Source organism: Vicia villosa, linkage group LG1 (genome assembly GCF_029867415.1).
Source record: "Vicia villosa cultivar HV-30 ecotype Madison, WI linkage group LG1, Vvil1.0, whole genome shotgun sequence".
NCBI lineage: Eukaryota > Viridiplantae > Streptophyta > Magnoliopsida > Fabales > Fabaceae > Vicia > Vicia villosa.
In genome coordinates, this window is record NC_081180.1 from 191,375,145 (window position 1) to 191,389,042 (window position 13,898).

General features: G+C 36.1%; 2 protein-coding genes across 2 annotated transcripts; one reads left to right on the forward strand and one right to left on the reverse strand.

Moving 5' to 3' along the window:
- Positions 1 to 247: 247 nt before the first annotated feature.
- On the reverse strand, positions 248 to 5,161 carry LOC131644753 (uncharacterized). Its single transcript, XM_058915340.1, has 6 exons — positions 4,839 to 5,161; positions 4,556 to 4,648; positions 1,510 to 1,639; positions 885 to 1,191; positions 735 to 789; positions 248 to 609 (listed from the first exon to the last, which is right to left on the reverse strand). The coding sequence occupies exons 1-6, from the start codon at positions 4,956 to 4,958 to the stop codon at positions 535 to 537; spliced, it is 780 nt and encodes a 259-aa protein (XP_058771323.1). The 5' UTR covers positions 4,959 to 5,161; the 3' UTR covers positions 248 to 534.
- Positions 5,162 to 6,176: 1,015 nt separating this feature from the next.
- On the forward strand, positions 6,177 to 6,728 carry LOC131661741 (uncharacterized). Its single transcript, XM_058931355.1, has 2 exons — positions 6,177 to 6,367; positions 6,491 to 6,728. Exons 1-2 carry the CDS (start codon positions 6,177 to 6,179, stop codon positions 6,726 to 6,728), a joined length of 429 nt encoding a protein of 142 aa, XP_058787338.1.
- Positions 6,729 to 13,898: the final 7,170 nt, after the last annotated feature.

A 13,898-nucleotide genomic window follows, 5' to 3' on the forward strand; every position in this document is an offset into this window, starting at 1 on the left:
TATAAGTAACCATGCTCACCGGCCACCGCTACCCATACACCTTCCTATTCATGGGTTAAACAAAATCCAGTAACAACTGCAATGTAAACTCCCAAGTGTAGGTGTACAAATAAGTGTACACATAACATTTCTCTTTTGGTTTTAAATGTTTCTCATGAGATATTGCTTAATAGACGTTGGGTTTGGAAAGAGCATGGAGTAAACAAACACGAGAACAATAGTTTTATCGATAAATTATACAGAGAAATTAACAGCATTTCAATGAAATGGTATAAATAGGGTGGGGAGTAAAGATCTCACTCCTCCATTATTACAAATTAAGAACATGTTTATTACAGTGAAAAGAAATGGTGATGAACTAAAACTAAGTTTTAAATGTGAAGTAGTGTGTACATTATTTCCAATAGTGTACATTAAAATTACTACAAAAACTATAATTTAATAAATTAATAAATGCAAGCTGAGTTAAATTAATCAGAGTATGCGCAAATGACTGTTGAGAGCTGATTACTTGTAGAAAAAGCATACTCATTGTTAATTTATGGCCAACTTATCACACAATGATTGATAAGCTGCACTGCAGTGCTTGAACTTTTCCTCTGCTATAACCTATCAACAAGCATAATAATCATTATAATTAGCAAGCTTTACAACAGTTTATAGATATATTCACCTAAAAGAATAGAACAAGAAAGAAGGAGGAACTAATCAGTGAGGTCAGAGCTTAGCAGCACCTTGGAAGAGCCTTGATGACGGTCAGGATGCCATTTAAGGGCGCATGCGCGGTACCTGATTTGGTAAAATAGTTAATTTCTAGTTAAAATATAAACCAGCAGCTCTGGCTTCCAAAGTTTGTAACGTTTAATAACTGGAAAGGAACTCACGCAATCTTCACATCTTCGAGTTTCAGAGGACCAGAAGCTCTCAATCCAAGGGCTAATCTATCTGAGACTGTATTTGAACGCAAACATTCAGACTCAGACTCAGACTCGGACCCAGTTGAGGAGCCGAATCCATTGTCACTCTGACGTTTCCATTTCCAAGATTTACCATAATTAGAAAAGTCTCCTGACCTCCCCCAGTGAGGATTTTCTTCATTTATAAATGACCAATAGAAGACTCGACTCCCACCAAAGGCAGAGCGGAAAATGCTTTCAACATCAATATCATCTTCACAAAATTCATGATATCCTGAAAGAGATCAAATTTGTTGAAATTTAATATGTGAATTCAGAATATGTTCTATAGATATCCAGAATCTTCTTTGCAAAAAAATAATAAAATACCAAGCAGGTGATTTATTTAAGAAAACTTATGCGACATAAAACCAAATAAGCTCCATGATCATTACTATTTAATCCACCAACCCTACTAAAGTATATGCATGAAAAGTTCCAGATAATATGCAGTTATAAGATTTCCCAGGAAAAATAAAAAATCTTACACAAACTCCAACAAGATAATCAGTACTACAAGCTAAATTTTGTAAGCATTTGTAAGCATCCTTACTCCTGTATCGATATCTTCCTTGATTGTCGTTATTGTGCCTTCCGGAGTTCTTAGGAGAATATTGTTTTTTAAACCACGAGTTATCTCGGCTTGAAGATGGGTCGTCCTCACCAATATCTTCTTTCCAATTCTAAACGATGAAGAAAAAGACATGCGTAAGACCAAGGTAGTTGAAATCTAAAAAGTGGGAGTAAAATCATAAAACTTGAAATTGTAACACGACTCATAAGATTATACCAAATTCATGAAATTCCTACAGATGCATATAATTTCATATATATGCATATAAAATAGCACAGCTAAGAGAAAGAAAACCTTTATCACAGTTAAAATAATTAAACATAAACTTTTAAGCATAAGTCATACAAACTCGGAACTCAACTTCACAAGTCATAATCAAAACAACAAAAGCTAGTAAAAACACCAAGAAATTAACACCTAGTATTCAAACTGAAAGTCATAATCACTTGTGCAATCTTGATTTGCTCAACTTTTTTCCATAATCCAATCAGTAGTGGATCCCTCACCAATAGAAACATTTGAATTTGAAGCCATTTGGTCAGTAATAAAAAGATACAGTCCCGTAAGTACATGTCAAATGCAGAGACATTTGATATGCTGGGGCACAGGTTCACACCTGCCATTTCTCATTTATTAGCACTTAGTTTGTGAGAGTTTTGGGGCTAGGTTTTTTAGAACAAAAAAAGACAACAAAACAGAAACTGACTGCATGGACAAAGAACCTCACAGATAGAACGAATTCTTTGGTCAGCAACACAACAGAAACAGAGAAAAACTTGCGCATACAACCAATAGCTAAATGCTGCAAGAGAAGCTTTCAGTCGCATGACCGCGAAACCCGAGAAAAACCTGTGGTTGTGACTTGTAAACAAATGAGTTGCAGATGAAAAGGTATATTGTTCAACCCAAAAACCCTATTTTGTAAAAGGGTTATTTATGCCCCTCGTGCATACTGGAATGGGTTGTTTCTACTAACCATAGTGTAAACTGGACCCTTTTTAACTAAAATATGTGTGCCACTGGACAGAGCATGATCCAGCCCAGACTTGCCCAAAAGAAAAAACAAATAGCTGCTCACATGAGTCCACAAATAAACAATGCAATCACACCTGATTCCATCAAAATCTGATTCTTTGTGAACTATAAACTGTTTAGGGCAAGTAAAATCGTAAAGTAATGCATCTTACGATCAAAAATGCAATTCTGTCTCCCATGATAAGCACTTTAGATGCAACATCTTGAAACAAGTAAACCAGGGAATAATGAAGGAAGGGGAATTATCTAGATCTATGAACAAAAGAGTACTTAAAGAGAACATCAAAAAAGTCTTTTTCCCAATGGATGAAGTTAGCTACTTGGATCAAAGGGTGTCCTAAACTCATAATGCCCTGTCCCATGACAAACTACTTAAATCTAAATCTGGTTTAATGGTATGACATGGAGTAGTTGTTTTTCTTAGTCTCCCTTCACCTCTAACTGTTGAATTATCATTTGTCTACTCTACGGCTCTACCCATGTAACTGGAGCTTCTATGGACAAATGACCATTGGAGACACTTAATCATCTTTTCCACTATAATGCTTTCATATCTACTATATTTTGTATTTTGCGTCCATTCATCCATTGTAACATTCTTATATCTTCCCCCATCGAGTTAAAATTGTTGCTGACTCTGACTCAAAATTCTACCGAATACAACATCACGTGTCTTAAACAAAAGTCAAATACAATAATACGGAGGACTCCTAAATATCACACAAGCCTTTATTGGAGAGAAGCATAAGCAAACCGTATCTAAATTGCCAACATTAGTAAGGCCTAAGGATTTTAAGAGAAACACCGTGAACAAAGACAAACTTCTTCTGTCTTGAAGCATTCAGAAGTAGAAAATACCCAATAAAGGAGACAAAAAGCTAAAGTCCAGATCTCACAGATGCATAAGTAGTTACATTGGCAGAGTTTAAGTCCACCAGGAATTTTGTTCTCTACAGAAAAGTAGTCCTTGAGGAAGTATAACATAGAACAAAACAAAGCACTCACTAAATATTCAGAAAGGGAAAAGGTATTCTCTATTAATTGTTCAAATTACCATTCATAAGTATTCTCTTGGAAGATAGTAACAAGTCAAATGACTAACCGTGTTTTCATGTAAAATGTCAACAAAAGAAAATGAACAATTGGCTATAAATCTATATTTTAGCAAAAAGCAGTATAGTTCCTAACTAAAGCCATTTAAGGGTCACGGCTCATTACATGCCTAAAAACAAAACTTTAGGCTCCATTTATTTTGTGAAAACATTTCCTATTTTCATTTATTAATTTGTGTTAACTTTATTTGCTTCTAAGGAGCTGATGGAGTCTTGAAGCGAATAATCGTGTGCATTTTTTGAAAACAATCAAAATGCCAACAAAAAAAATAGTTTCACTACTTTAAAAAATGCATCATCCCTTAACTAACATTTCATCTTCTCTCCATCAAAATGGCTCATTTCAACTGTCTCTCATCTTCTTAGAAAATTAAAATGAACACATATTTTGAAAAAATTTCACAGTAAACGGGCCCTTATATTTCTCCATTTTCTTCTTCGTTTGTCATTAGGTTTAATTACAATTTTAGTCCCCCTATTTTGTCTTTTTCTTGATTTTGATCTCTCTATTTTAAAAATTATTATTTTAGTCCCCTTTTTAAGTTTTCTGTGCAATTTTCGTCCCCCTATTTTGCTTTTTTCTGCAAAATTAGTTCTTATTTCTGTCATTTTTTCAATAGAAAACTCAAAAGGGGACCAAAATCGCGGTTTTAAAAATGGGGGACCAAAATAAAAAAAAATAAAAAAACAAAATAGGAGGACCAAAGTTGCAATTAAGCCTTGTCATTATTAATGAATGCTGTTGAAAAACCACCACAAGCAAGAGAGAGACATAAACATAACATATAACATAACAAAATACAACAAGAGATAAAGATATATAGTTATTCAAACATTGACTTCCATTGAAAAAACATGAGACAAAAAGCATCAATAACCTGAAACATGAATTCTGCATAAGCATTAACATTGCGGAGCAATGATTGTTTCGCCTGCATTCTTCTAAATCTTCTCGAGTAATGGTTACCTCTCTGCAAACAAATCAACTTCATCATAAATCAATTCTTATCCCATGTTACATAAAAACATGAACACAAACAATAGCATTAAACACACATTTATTCAACCTTGTTCATTCAGTCAACAGTAATCAGAAAACAACCAAATCAAAAATCACAAGTAAAATAAAATCAATAAAATTGAAATGAGAAAGGAACTAACAGATTCCCAAAATTTGTTCCTTTTGCGTTCCAATGGAGGAGTAGAATGGAAGAGTCTGATGGTGAAGGAGATAGGATTAGGGTTTGTGTGGGTTAAAGTGGTTTTGAAGGCGCTATTCATTTTTTTTTTCTGAGAATTTGGGATTTGCGAGAGGGGGGTAAAGATTGAAGTTGAAGATATGGTATAGGAGAATCACGGCGAAGAATCGAACCTAAATTTTCTGAGACGAAACCCCATTTTTCACTCGCCACCGCGAGGAACTCCCCTATTCAACTTGTGCTAGGGAGCAAGTTTAGGGAAACAAAATCTTCAAAGAAAAAAAAAAACTAAAGAAAGGAAATGTTTTTTATTTTTCAAGTCTAATTACTTTAATAATTTTTTTCTTACTTTTTAATTCATTTTAGGTAAAATACTTTTTTTTTCCTTTACGGTTTCTATGACACCGTACAGGATGTCAGCGTCAGAATTGGCAGAGTTAAAGAAACAATTTGACGACCTACTTGAGGAAGTTTGTGAGGCCAAGTGTATCACTGTGGGGAGCTCCAGTGCTATTAGTGAAGAAGAAAGATGGAAGTATGAGATTATGTGTTGATTATAGACAGCTGGATAAAGTGACTATCAAGAACAAGTATCCACTTCCGAGAATAGATGACTTGATGGATCAGTTAGTGGGTGCTCGTGTATTTAGTAAGATTGATTTGAGGTCGGGTTACCATCAGATTAAAGTGAAGGATGAAGATATTCAGAAGACGGCCTTTAGAACTCGATACAGACACTATGAATATTCGGTGATGCCTTTCGGTGTTACTAATGCGTCGAGAGTGTTTATGGAGTATATGAATTGTATTTTTCATGCCTATCTAGATCGATTTGTTGTCGTGTTTATTGATGACATTTTGATTTATTCTAAGTCGGAAGAAGAACATGCTGAACATTTGAAGATTGTGTTGCAAGTGTTAAAGAGAGGAAATTGTATGCGAAGCTGTCCAAGTGTGAATTTTGGTTAAAAGAAGTGAGTTTTCTTGGACATGCTATTTCAGGAAAAGGGATTGTCGTAGATCCGTCTAAAGTAGATGTTGTGCTTGAATGGGAGACTCCAAAGTCGACTACCGAGATTAGAAGCTTCTTGAGATTAGCTGGTACTCTAGAAGATTTATTGAAGGATTTTCAAAATTAGCACTTCTATTGATTAAGTTGACTTGTAAGGGCAAAGCTTTTGTGTGGGATGTTCAATGCGAAGAAAGTTTCACTGAATTAAAGAATAGATTGACGACGACTCCGGTATTAACGTTACCTAGCCCGGGGGAATCTTTTGTAGTGTATTGCGATGCTTCCAAGATGGGATTAGGAGGTGTGCTTATGCAAAATGATAAGGTTGTTGCTTATGAATCAAGGCAGTTGAGGACTCACGAAAAGAATTATCCTACACACGATTTAGAACTTGGTGCAGTTGTGTCCGTGTTGAAGATTTGGAGGCATTGTCTTTATGGTTATAGATTCAAAGTGTTCAGCGATCATAAGAGTTTAAAGTACCTATTCGATCAAAAGGAATTGAATATGAGACAACGAAGATGGTTAGAGTTGTTGAAGGATTATGATTTCGGTTTGAATTACCACCCGGGTAAAGTGAATGTTGTAACTGATGCTTTAAGCTGGAAGACTTTGCATATGTCAGCAATGATGGTTAAGGAGTTAGAGTTGATCGAACAATTCCAAGATATGAGTTTGGTTTGTGAGGTGACACCGCAGAGCGTAATGTTGGGTATGCTGAAAATTAACAATGAATTTTTGGACAGCATTAGAGCGGCTCAGAAGTTGGATGTGAAGTTGGTAGATTCGATAGTCGAAATCGATCAAGATAAGAATAGTGATTTCAAGTTGGATGCGTAAGGTGTGTTGAGATTTCGTAATCGAATTTGCATTCCGAGGATATAGAGATGAAGAAGATGATTCTTGAAGAGAGTCACGGAAGCAGTTTGAGCATTCATTCGAAAGCTACTAAAATGTACCAAGATTTGAAGAAGTTTTTTTGGTGGCCCGGGATGAAACGGGATGTAGCGCAGTTTGTTTATGCGTGTTTGACTTGTCAGAAATCAAAAGTTAAACATCAGAAGCCTGCAGGATTGATGCAACCGTTAGATGTTCCGGAATTGAAATGGGATAGTATCTCGATGGATTTTGTGACAAGATTGCCTAATACTTCAACGGGGCATGATTTTATTTGGGTGATTGTTGATAGGCTCATGAAGTCGACTCATTTTATTCCTATTAACATCACATACCCAGTGTCAAAGTTGGCAGAGATTTATACCAGTGTGATCGTGAAGCTGCATGGTATTCCATTATGTATCATGTCGGATAGAGATCCGAGGTTCACATCTGATTTTTGGAAGAGTTTTCAAGAGGCGTTGGGTTCTAAGTTAAGGTAGAGTTCAGCGTATCATCCTCAGACGGATGTCCAGACGGAAAGGACTATTCAATCATTGGAGGATTTGTTGAGAGCATGCGTTCTTGAGTAGGGATGTTCGTGAGATACTTATCTTCCGTTGATTGAGTTCACGTATAATAACAGTTACCATCCTAGTATCGGGATGGCACCCTTTGAGGCTTTGTATGGTCGGAGATGTGGGACTCCATTATGTTGGCATGAATCGGAAGACAGTGTAGTACTTAGACCAGAGATCGTTCGAGAAACTACTGAAAAGGTGAAACTGATTCGAGAGAAGATGAAAGCTTCGCAAAGTAGGCAAAAGAGTTACCATGATAAGAGGAGAAAGGATTTGGAGTTTCAAGCTGGTGATCATGTGTTTTTGAGAGTTACACCTATGACTGGTATTGGGCGAGCATTGAAGTCTAAGAAGCTTACTCCTTATTTTATTGGTCCTTATCAGATATCAGACAGAGTTGGAAATATGGCTTATTGAGTGGCATTACCGCCTAATCTTTCGAATTTGCATGATGTGTTTCATGTATCACAACTCCGAAAGTATGTTCCTGATCCGTCCCATGTAATTCATATGGATTATGTGCAAGTACGGGATAATCTCACGGTAGAGACGATGCCAGTACAAATTAAAGATCATGAGACAATGACGCTTAGAGGCAAGGATATCTCTTTGGTGAAAGTGGTTTGGACGGGAGCTGCTGGAGAGAGCATGACTTGGGAATTGGAAAGCAGGATGAGGGAATCCTATCCAGAGCTGTTTGAATCAGGTAAATCTTTGAGGACAAAAATATTTTAAGTGGGGAGAGTTGTAACGTCCGAAAAAATGATTATTTACTTAATTTAGACATTTGTGAGATTTATTGAAATTTTCGCATTTTGGGACGAATTAGTCGGTATTAGTTCGGGATAGAGGATAAATATTTAGTCGGGAATTTTAATATTTTTAGTATTAGAATTATTAATAAGTTAATAGTTATCATTTTGGGAATATTCCGAGTAAATAAAATTAGACCGTAAATTAGGAGTTAAGAGCTACAAGGGGGTATGTGTCAATTAAATTAATTGGGATGATAGTGTGGTACACTGATGACTTGGTTGTGGCCTAAATTTAGAACTTGAAAGGTAATACTAGGTTTTAGATAAACTCAATAGCACACCATTGGGAGAAGCTGAGCTGCAGAGAAAGAGAAAGAGGAGAACGAGCAAATTCCATAACAGAGCATTTTTGTGGATTCGATCGGGACAAATTAGAGCAACCTTCATTATAAAGGTAAGGGTGGGATTCTTGCTCTATAAAGGGGGACATGATGGATTGTATATGGGTTTAGAGAATTTTATTGTCTCTATGTGTCGATTGAATTCTCGGTTATGTGTGAATATTTTGTGTGCCACTGTGTTAAGATTTGCTGTGAATAATATGTTGTTCCCAATGTTGGTTGAATTATGTTTCTGTGACTGTATTGATTGAATATAATTTTTGGGTTGATGGTGATGAAATTTATTTGAATCGAAACGGTAAAACTGTGACCTGAAAACTGGAAACAAAAGTGCATCTGAGTGTAACACCCCAAATTCTAGACTAATTATTTATTTAATTATTTTAGCGTGAATCTATGAGTCATTCTGAAGTATTGAAAATGTGATGATATGTTGAGTCCTTATTATGGTTTGTGATGATCTGTGATGTTTGAGACTATGATGACTTATATGATGTCTTGGTGATTCATGTGATGTCGTGGTGATTTGCATGATGCTTATGTGTATCGATGAATTTTGGTGTATTTTAGAATAATTAGAATAATAAGTGGAATTATTTTAATTAGTAAAATAAATAATATCAGTGTTAGAGATATTAAGGGTAAAAGTGGTCATTTGTGAAGAGTAAGCGATGGCAATATGGGAAGACCATATTAGGGGTCCTAGTGGTAAAAAGAGAAAAGAGAAAAGAAGGAATCATTTTGTACGATCAAAGTTTTGAGAAGAGACAGAGGGAGAGAGCTAGGGCATGAAGAACATGGAGGAATACCTAGAGAGAATGCGAAGAGAAATAGAATCCAACCGTGAATTAAGGTAAGGGGTGACTATTCTTTATTAACTAGTATTATAGTTTTGATGATGGTAGAATAGATTAAGAGTTTGAACCTCTATTTAGGATGTTAGGGTTTATGAGATTCTGACACTGACATGCCCAATTGAGGAATATGATGCAATTGGTTTGTTATAATTGATGGATGATAGTTATATTATATTGTTGTTGTGTTAGAATCATGAAAACTGATGAAAATTGGTCACTATAATGTGTGGGTTCGTATTTTGTGTTGATAGTGAAAGTAGGAATGAAGAAAAGTCATAAAATTGGGATTTTCTGCTACTGTTCACGCAGGAACCGGGTTCTATCTGGTGACGACTCGGGTTCCAGTACAAAATCCAGGAAGGGTGTATTTTCTGAATCGCAGGAACTGGTTTCCACGTAGGGACGACCCGGTTCCTAGTACAAAAACCAGAGAGGTGTTTCTGAAGGATTTCAGGAACCGGTTCCCACATGGGGAGGAACCGGGTTCCACAGATTTTCTTAAATTTCACTTAATTTTAAAAGCTCCTAACTTTCAAACCGTAAGTCCGTTTTAGACGCTGTTTTGGACGTTGTTCCTTAAATTTAATACTCTACCATATGAAATAAAGAAAACAACAATAACTTGATTTTATTTTAAAAAGTATCGTTTTCTCCAAATGTGGTTTATTCTTGTTTTGCATAGTTGATGAGGTGCAATGATTTATTTGTTGCATAATTGAATATGTGCAATGATGTGTGTTGTTATAATGTGATTGCTTCTGCTTATTATGCAAATGGATGTTGTTCGTGGTAAATATCATGTGTTTTTATGAATGATGATGCAGATGGATATTATTCATGGTAAATGTTGTTATCATGTGTTTTGATGAATGATGATGTAAATGCCCTGTTGCTGTTGGGGTGATTTGTTGTACTTGGTACACGATTGTGAGAGGTGCTATTGTTGTTTGCACTGTGTGGTGAATTAAATTATTTTGATGATGTTCATATGATTAAATTGGTGATTTGCATGTGATAGATGAGGCATGCATTTGTTTGAATTATATGTTGATTGTATCCAGATGGAGAAGGATCAGTGGTAGCTAATTCCCATTGTGTGGAATTAGTGAGAGAAGTAGTCGTATCCTTGATGATGGTGGATCGGTAAGATGGGTGAAACCCATGATTGGTACCACATGCATATAGTTGCATTGCATTTGGTGTATGAATCGTTATAACATGAATGGAAGTGTTCCAATGTTATAATATTGTGTGTCGATTAATGATTGTGATTGGTATGAATTGATAAATCTGAATATGCTAAGTAGGGTAGATAATTGCTTATGAATTTTATATCTGACAATTTATAATTCTGTTTAATTTATGATGTAGTCTTACCCTTACTTTGATGATTTCAGATTGAAGTAGCGGCTTAAGCGATCGGTGAGGATGGCTTGTAAAGTCATGTCTTTAGTTTTAATAAATAGGTGTCGGTGTCATGCTCTGAGACTTGTAACACTGGAGAACGCTTGATTGAGAGTTGATTATGCTCTACTATTTCATTTTGATTGTTTGGATAATTATTTCTTTTGAAACTAAGGCATGTGACCTTATGAATAGTATTTTAAGTGGTTTTAAGAATTATCCAAAGTTTGTTTAATTTCCGCTGTGATAAACATGAATTTTATTCCAATCAAATGTTGTTTCTCAATAGAGAATGACCATGAATGTAGAATTTTATTTTAAATGAATTGTGATGTCCTTTTATTCATGTTAAACTCTGATTGCTTTATAATTTATGCGGAGAAATTAGAAGGGTGTTATAATAGTGGTATCAGAGCAGGTCGGTCCGTCCGACCAAGTGTCGAGTCAGTTGAGTTGCGCGACAGTTGAATATTGTCGGCGTACTATCCCTTGGTACGCGACATGTGAGTAAATCACTATCGTTACTTGTTTGTTTTGTTGTAGGATTTGGTTTGAGCGAAGTGGGGGAGGAGCCTTGCTTCTCGAAAGAGATTCAGTTGCAAGTTTGCAAAGAGGGTTGCTGCCGTGATGCTTCAGAAATCGAACTTCGGCGATGAAATGTATTGTTCAAGTTATAAGAAGTTTGGAAGCGAAGAGATATGATAAGGGGATGTTAAGAATGTGATTGATTTGAAGAGGATGAGTTTTGGAGCGGAATTTCCGTAAGCAAAACGCATGAAAATTGTTGAACCGTTATGAAACTTCAAAAATTCATAACTGGAGTTCTGGACATCTAATTTAAGTTCCGTTTGAAGCGTCGGAAAGCTAACGAGATGAACTTTGTTATAAAAATGGTTGCAGTAGCTGTAACATATTTAATTGTGACAGGATAATGTTGGAAAGAGGTGAAGTTGCGGTTACACTTGTTCTTAGAACTAGACTTGTTTGTTGGTACTGCACGGGATGTTAGTGCTAGAGTTGAACGAATGGAAGAAATAATTGAAAGGTTCGTCTCTCGGACGTGTTATTAGTATGTAGAAGTTGGTTCAAGGTGATGTTAATGGTAAGAGTGCAAACGTTATCGAAACGATGTTGTTGCGAACCGGCGAGAGTATGGACTCATGAATTTGTATCTGTCGAGTGTTTGATGTGCGTAGATTATGGACGGTGAATTGATTGAGAATGAGGAATTATTCCAATGGAAATGATAATTGATGGATTAATTATGTAGATGGTATGTCTTGAGTATACTTGGATTATAGTCGGGTGATTTTCGTAGTTGGATGAAAAGAAAGGATGTTGGTAGATCTTGGAAGCAAGCGAGAGAGATGGAACTTATGTTCATCAATCTCAAATTCTGATTTTTTGCAATTAAGGAGCAACTGTCAGTAAAAGGGGCATAACTTTTTACTTGTGATTCAGATTGAAGCGATTCTGGACTTTTTGGAAAGCTTACAAAATTCCCTACAATTTGCATATAAGATTTGTCATTAGGAAGTTTGTGAAGAGGGAGAAAAGTGCGTTTTAATATTGTGTCTGATGCTTAGTTTTTGGAAAATTCTGCATACGGGAATTCTGAACCAGTCCCGTTGCAAGGATGATAACTTTTTACTCATAACTCGGATTTGAGTGATTCTTGATGTTCTGGAATCTACACGAATTTCCCTTCATTTTGGAATATAATTTTGTGCTTGGGAGGTCTGTATTGGAAAAAACAAATTGTGTTTGAAGTTGGGTGATTCTTGCAAAAAAATTGAAAAGGTGAAGAAGAATGTAAAGTATTGATGAAACATTGGTATTTGTAGGAATGCAACGGTATCGAAAAATGCATAAAGATGCAATTTATGTAGAATGAGAATGATTATAGTGACGATGTTATGAAATGGTAATGTTGAGAGGAGAACAAATTCAAGAGAGATCGCGATAATAATGGTGAGTTGTGAATTGAATGAGGCCAAGTGTGAAACTAGGTGGATTATAAAGTTTCTGAGAGTAAAAGAAAGATGATTGGTTGGTTAGAGTTGTTGAAATTCTTAACTTGGATGAAAGTTGCAATTGGAGCGAACCGAATCGGATTGTACTTGATGTAGTAACAATTCCCGAGGTTAGAAGGATGTTTAATTGATAATTGTGTGGTGCTACGAGCGTGTATAAGAATGTGTATTGGATTTTGAATGTTTTTGTATCATTGGCGAGGTTGGAATTGAGGAAACTAAGAAGACGTTGGTAGGCCTTAGAGAATTGGCGGAACATTAAGCTTACGGACCTTGGGCACAAGTTGAAGTACACTATTGTCGTTGGGTAATGATTATTTATGCCACTGTTATGGTTACCGGCTGTCTATTGGGAAATTGAGGAACTGATCACCCTTAATCTATTGTTGATAGTAGACAGAATCATAATTGATGGATAGATGTGTCATGACAACTAGTATAGTATGTACGTTGAATTGGTTGAAGTCAAGCCGAGCGCTTGAGTATTATTTGATTTGTCAATGGTTGTTTTTAAAGAATTGTGTGTGTTGTTATATGATAACACGATTTTATATCGTATATTTAGCTTGAAACCCGTAGATATTTATAGCATTTTCTGTTTATTATGCTGATTTATTATGATATTACACGATTTTTTGCTTTGTTTCAGGTTTTACACTCTTATTATGACTATTTGTGAAAAGGAGAAGAAATGGAGCTAAAACGACCACTATTTATGCCTAAGAGATGAAAAATGGGTGCTGAAGTAAAAAGGGAGTGCAAATAAGGCCCAAATATGCTAAAGAAGACCCAAAGGCCCAAAAGAGACGAACCAGCCCACTGAAGATCAAATGTGCGTGGCCCAAACCACACAAGCAAGTGGAGACGCACGTCTCCAACGTCTCTATGCCACATCAGCAAAAGGGAGACGCACGTCTCCATTCCCCTACATTTTCTCCACTTGAGACGCACGTCTCAAGTCATTCAAAGGCACTTCCTGAAGAAGCGGAGACACACGTCTCCAAGCCCAGTCTGAAAAGCTCCCTCTTTTCACGCAACCTCACAGCAAAACCTCCCCTATAAATAGAACTTGCTACCTCATATCTAAATGTCCGATTTCCTGC

Bases quoted from the DNA above. Each gene is read 5' to 3' on its own strand.
- LOC131644753 (XM_058915340.1), bottom strand. From the start codon at position 4,958: ATGAATAGCGCCTTCAAAACCACTTTAACCCACACAAACCCTAATCCT. The intron at 1,640-4,555 runs GTTATTGATGCT...TTCATCGTTTAG, and splicing joins ATGCAGAATTCATGTTTCAG to AATTGGAAAGAAGATATTGG. The intron at 610-734 runs GTGCTGCTAAGC...GCTTGTTGATAG, and splicing joins GTCATCAAGGCTCTTCCAAG to GTTATAGCAGAGGAAAAGTT.
- LOC131661741 (XM_058931355.1), top strand. From the start codon at position 6,177: ATGGGATTAGGAGGTGTGCTTATGCAAAATGATAAGGTTGTTGCTTAT. The intron at 6,368-6,490 runs GTACCTATTCGA...TGATGCTTTAAG, and splicing joins AGCGATCATAAGAGTTTAAA to CTGGAAGACTTTGCATATGT.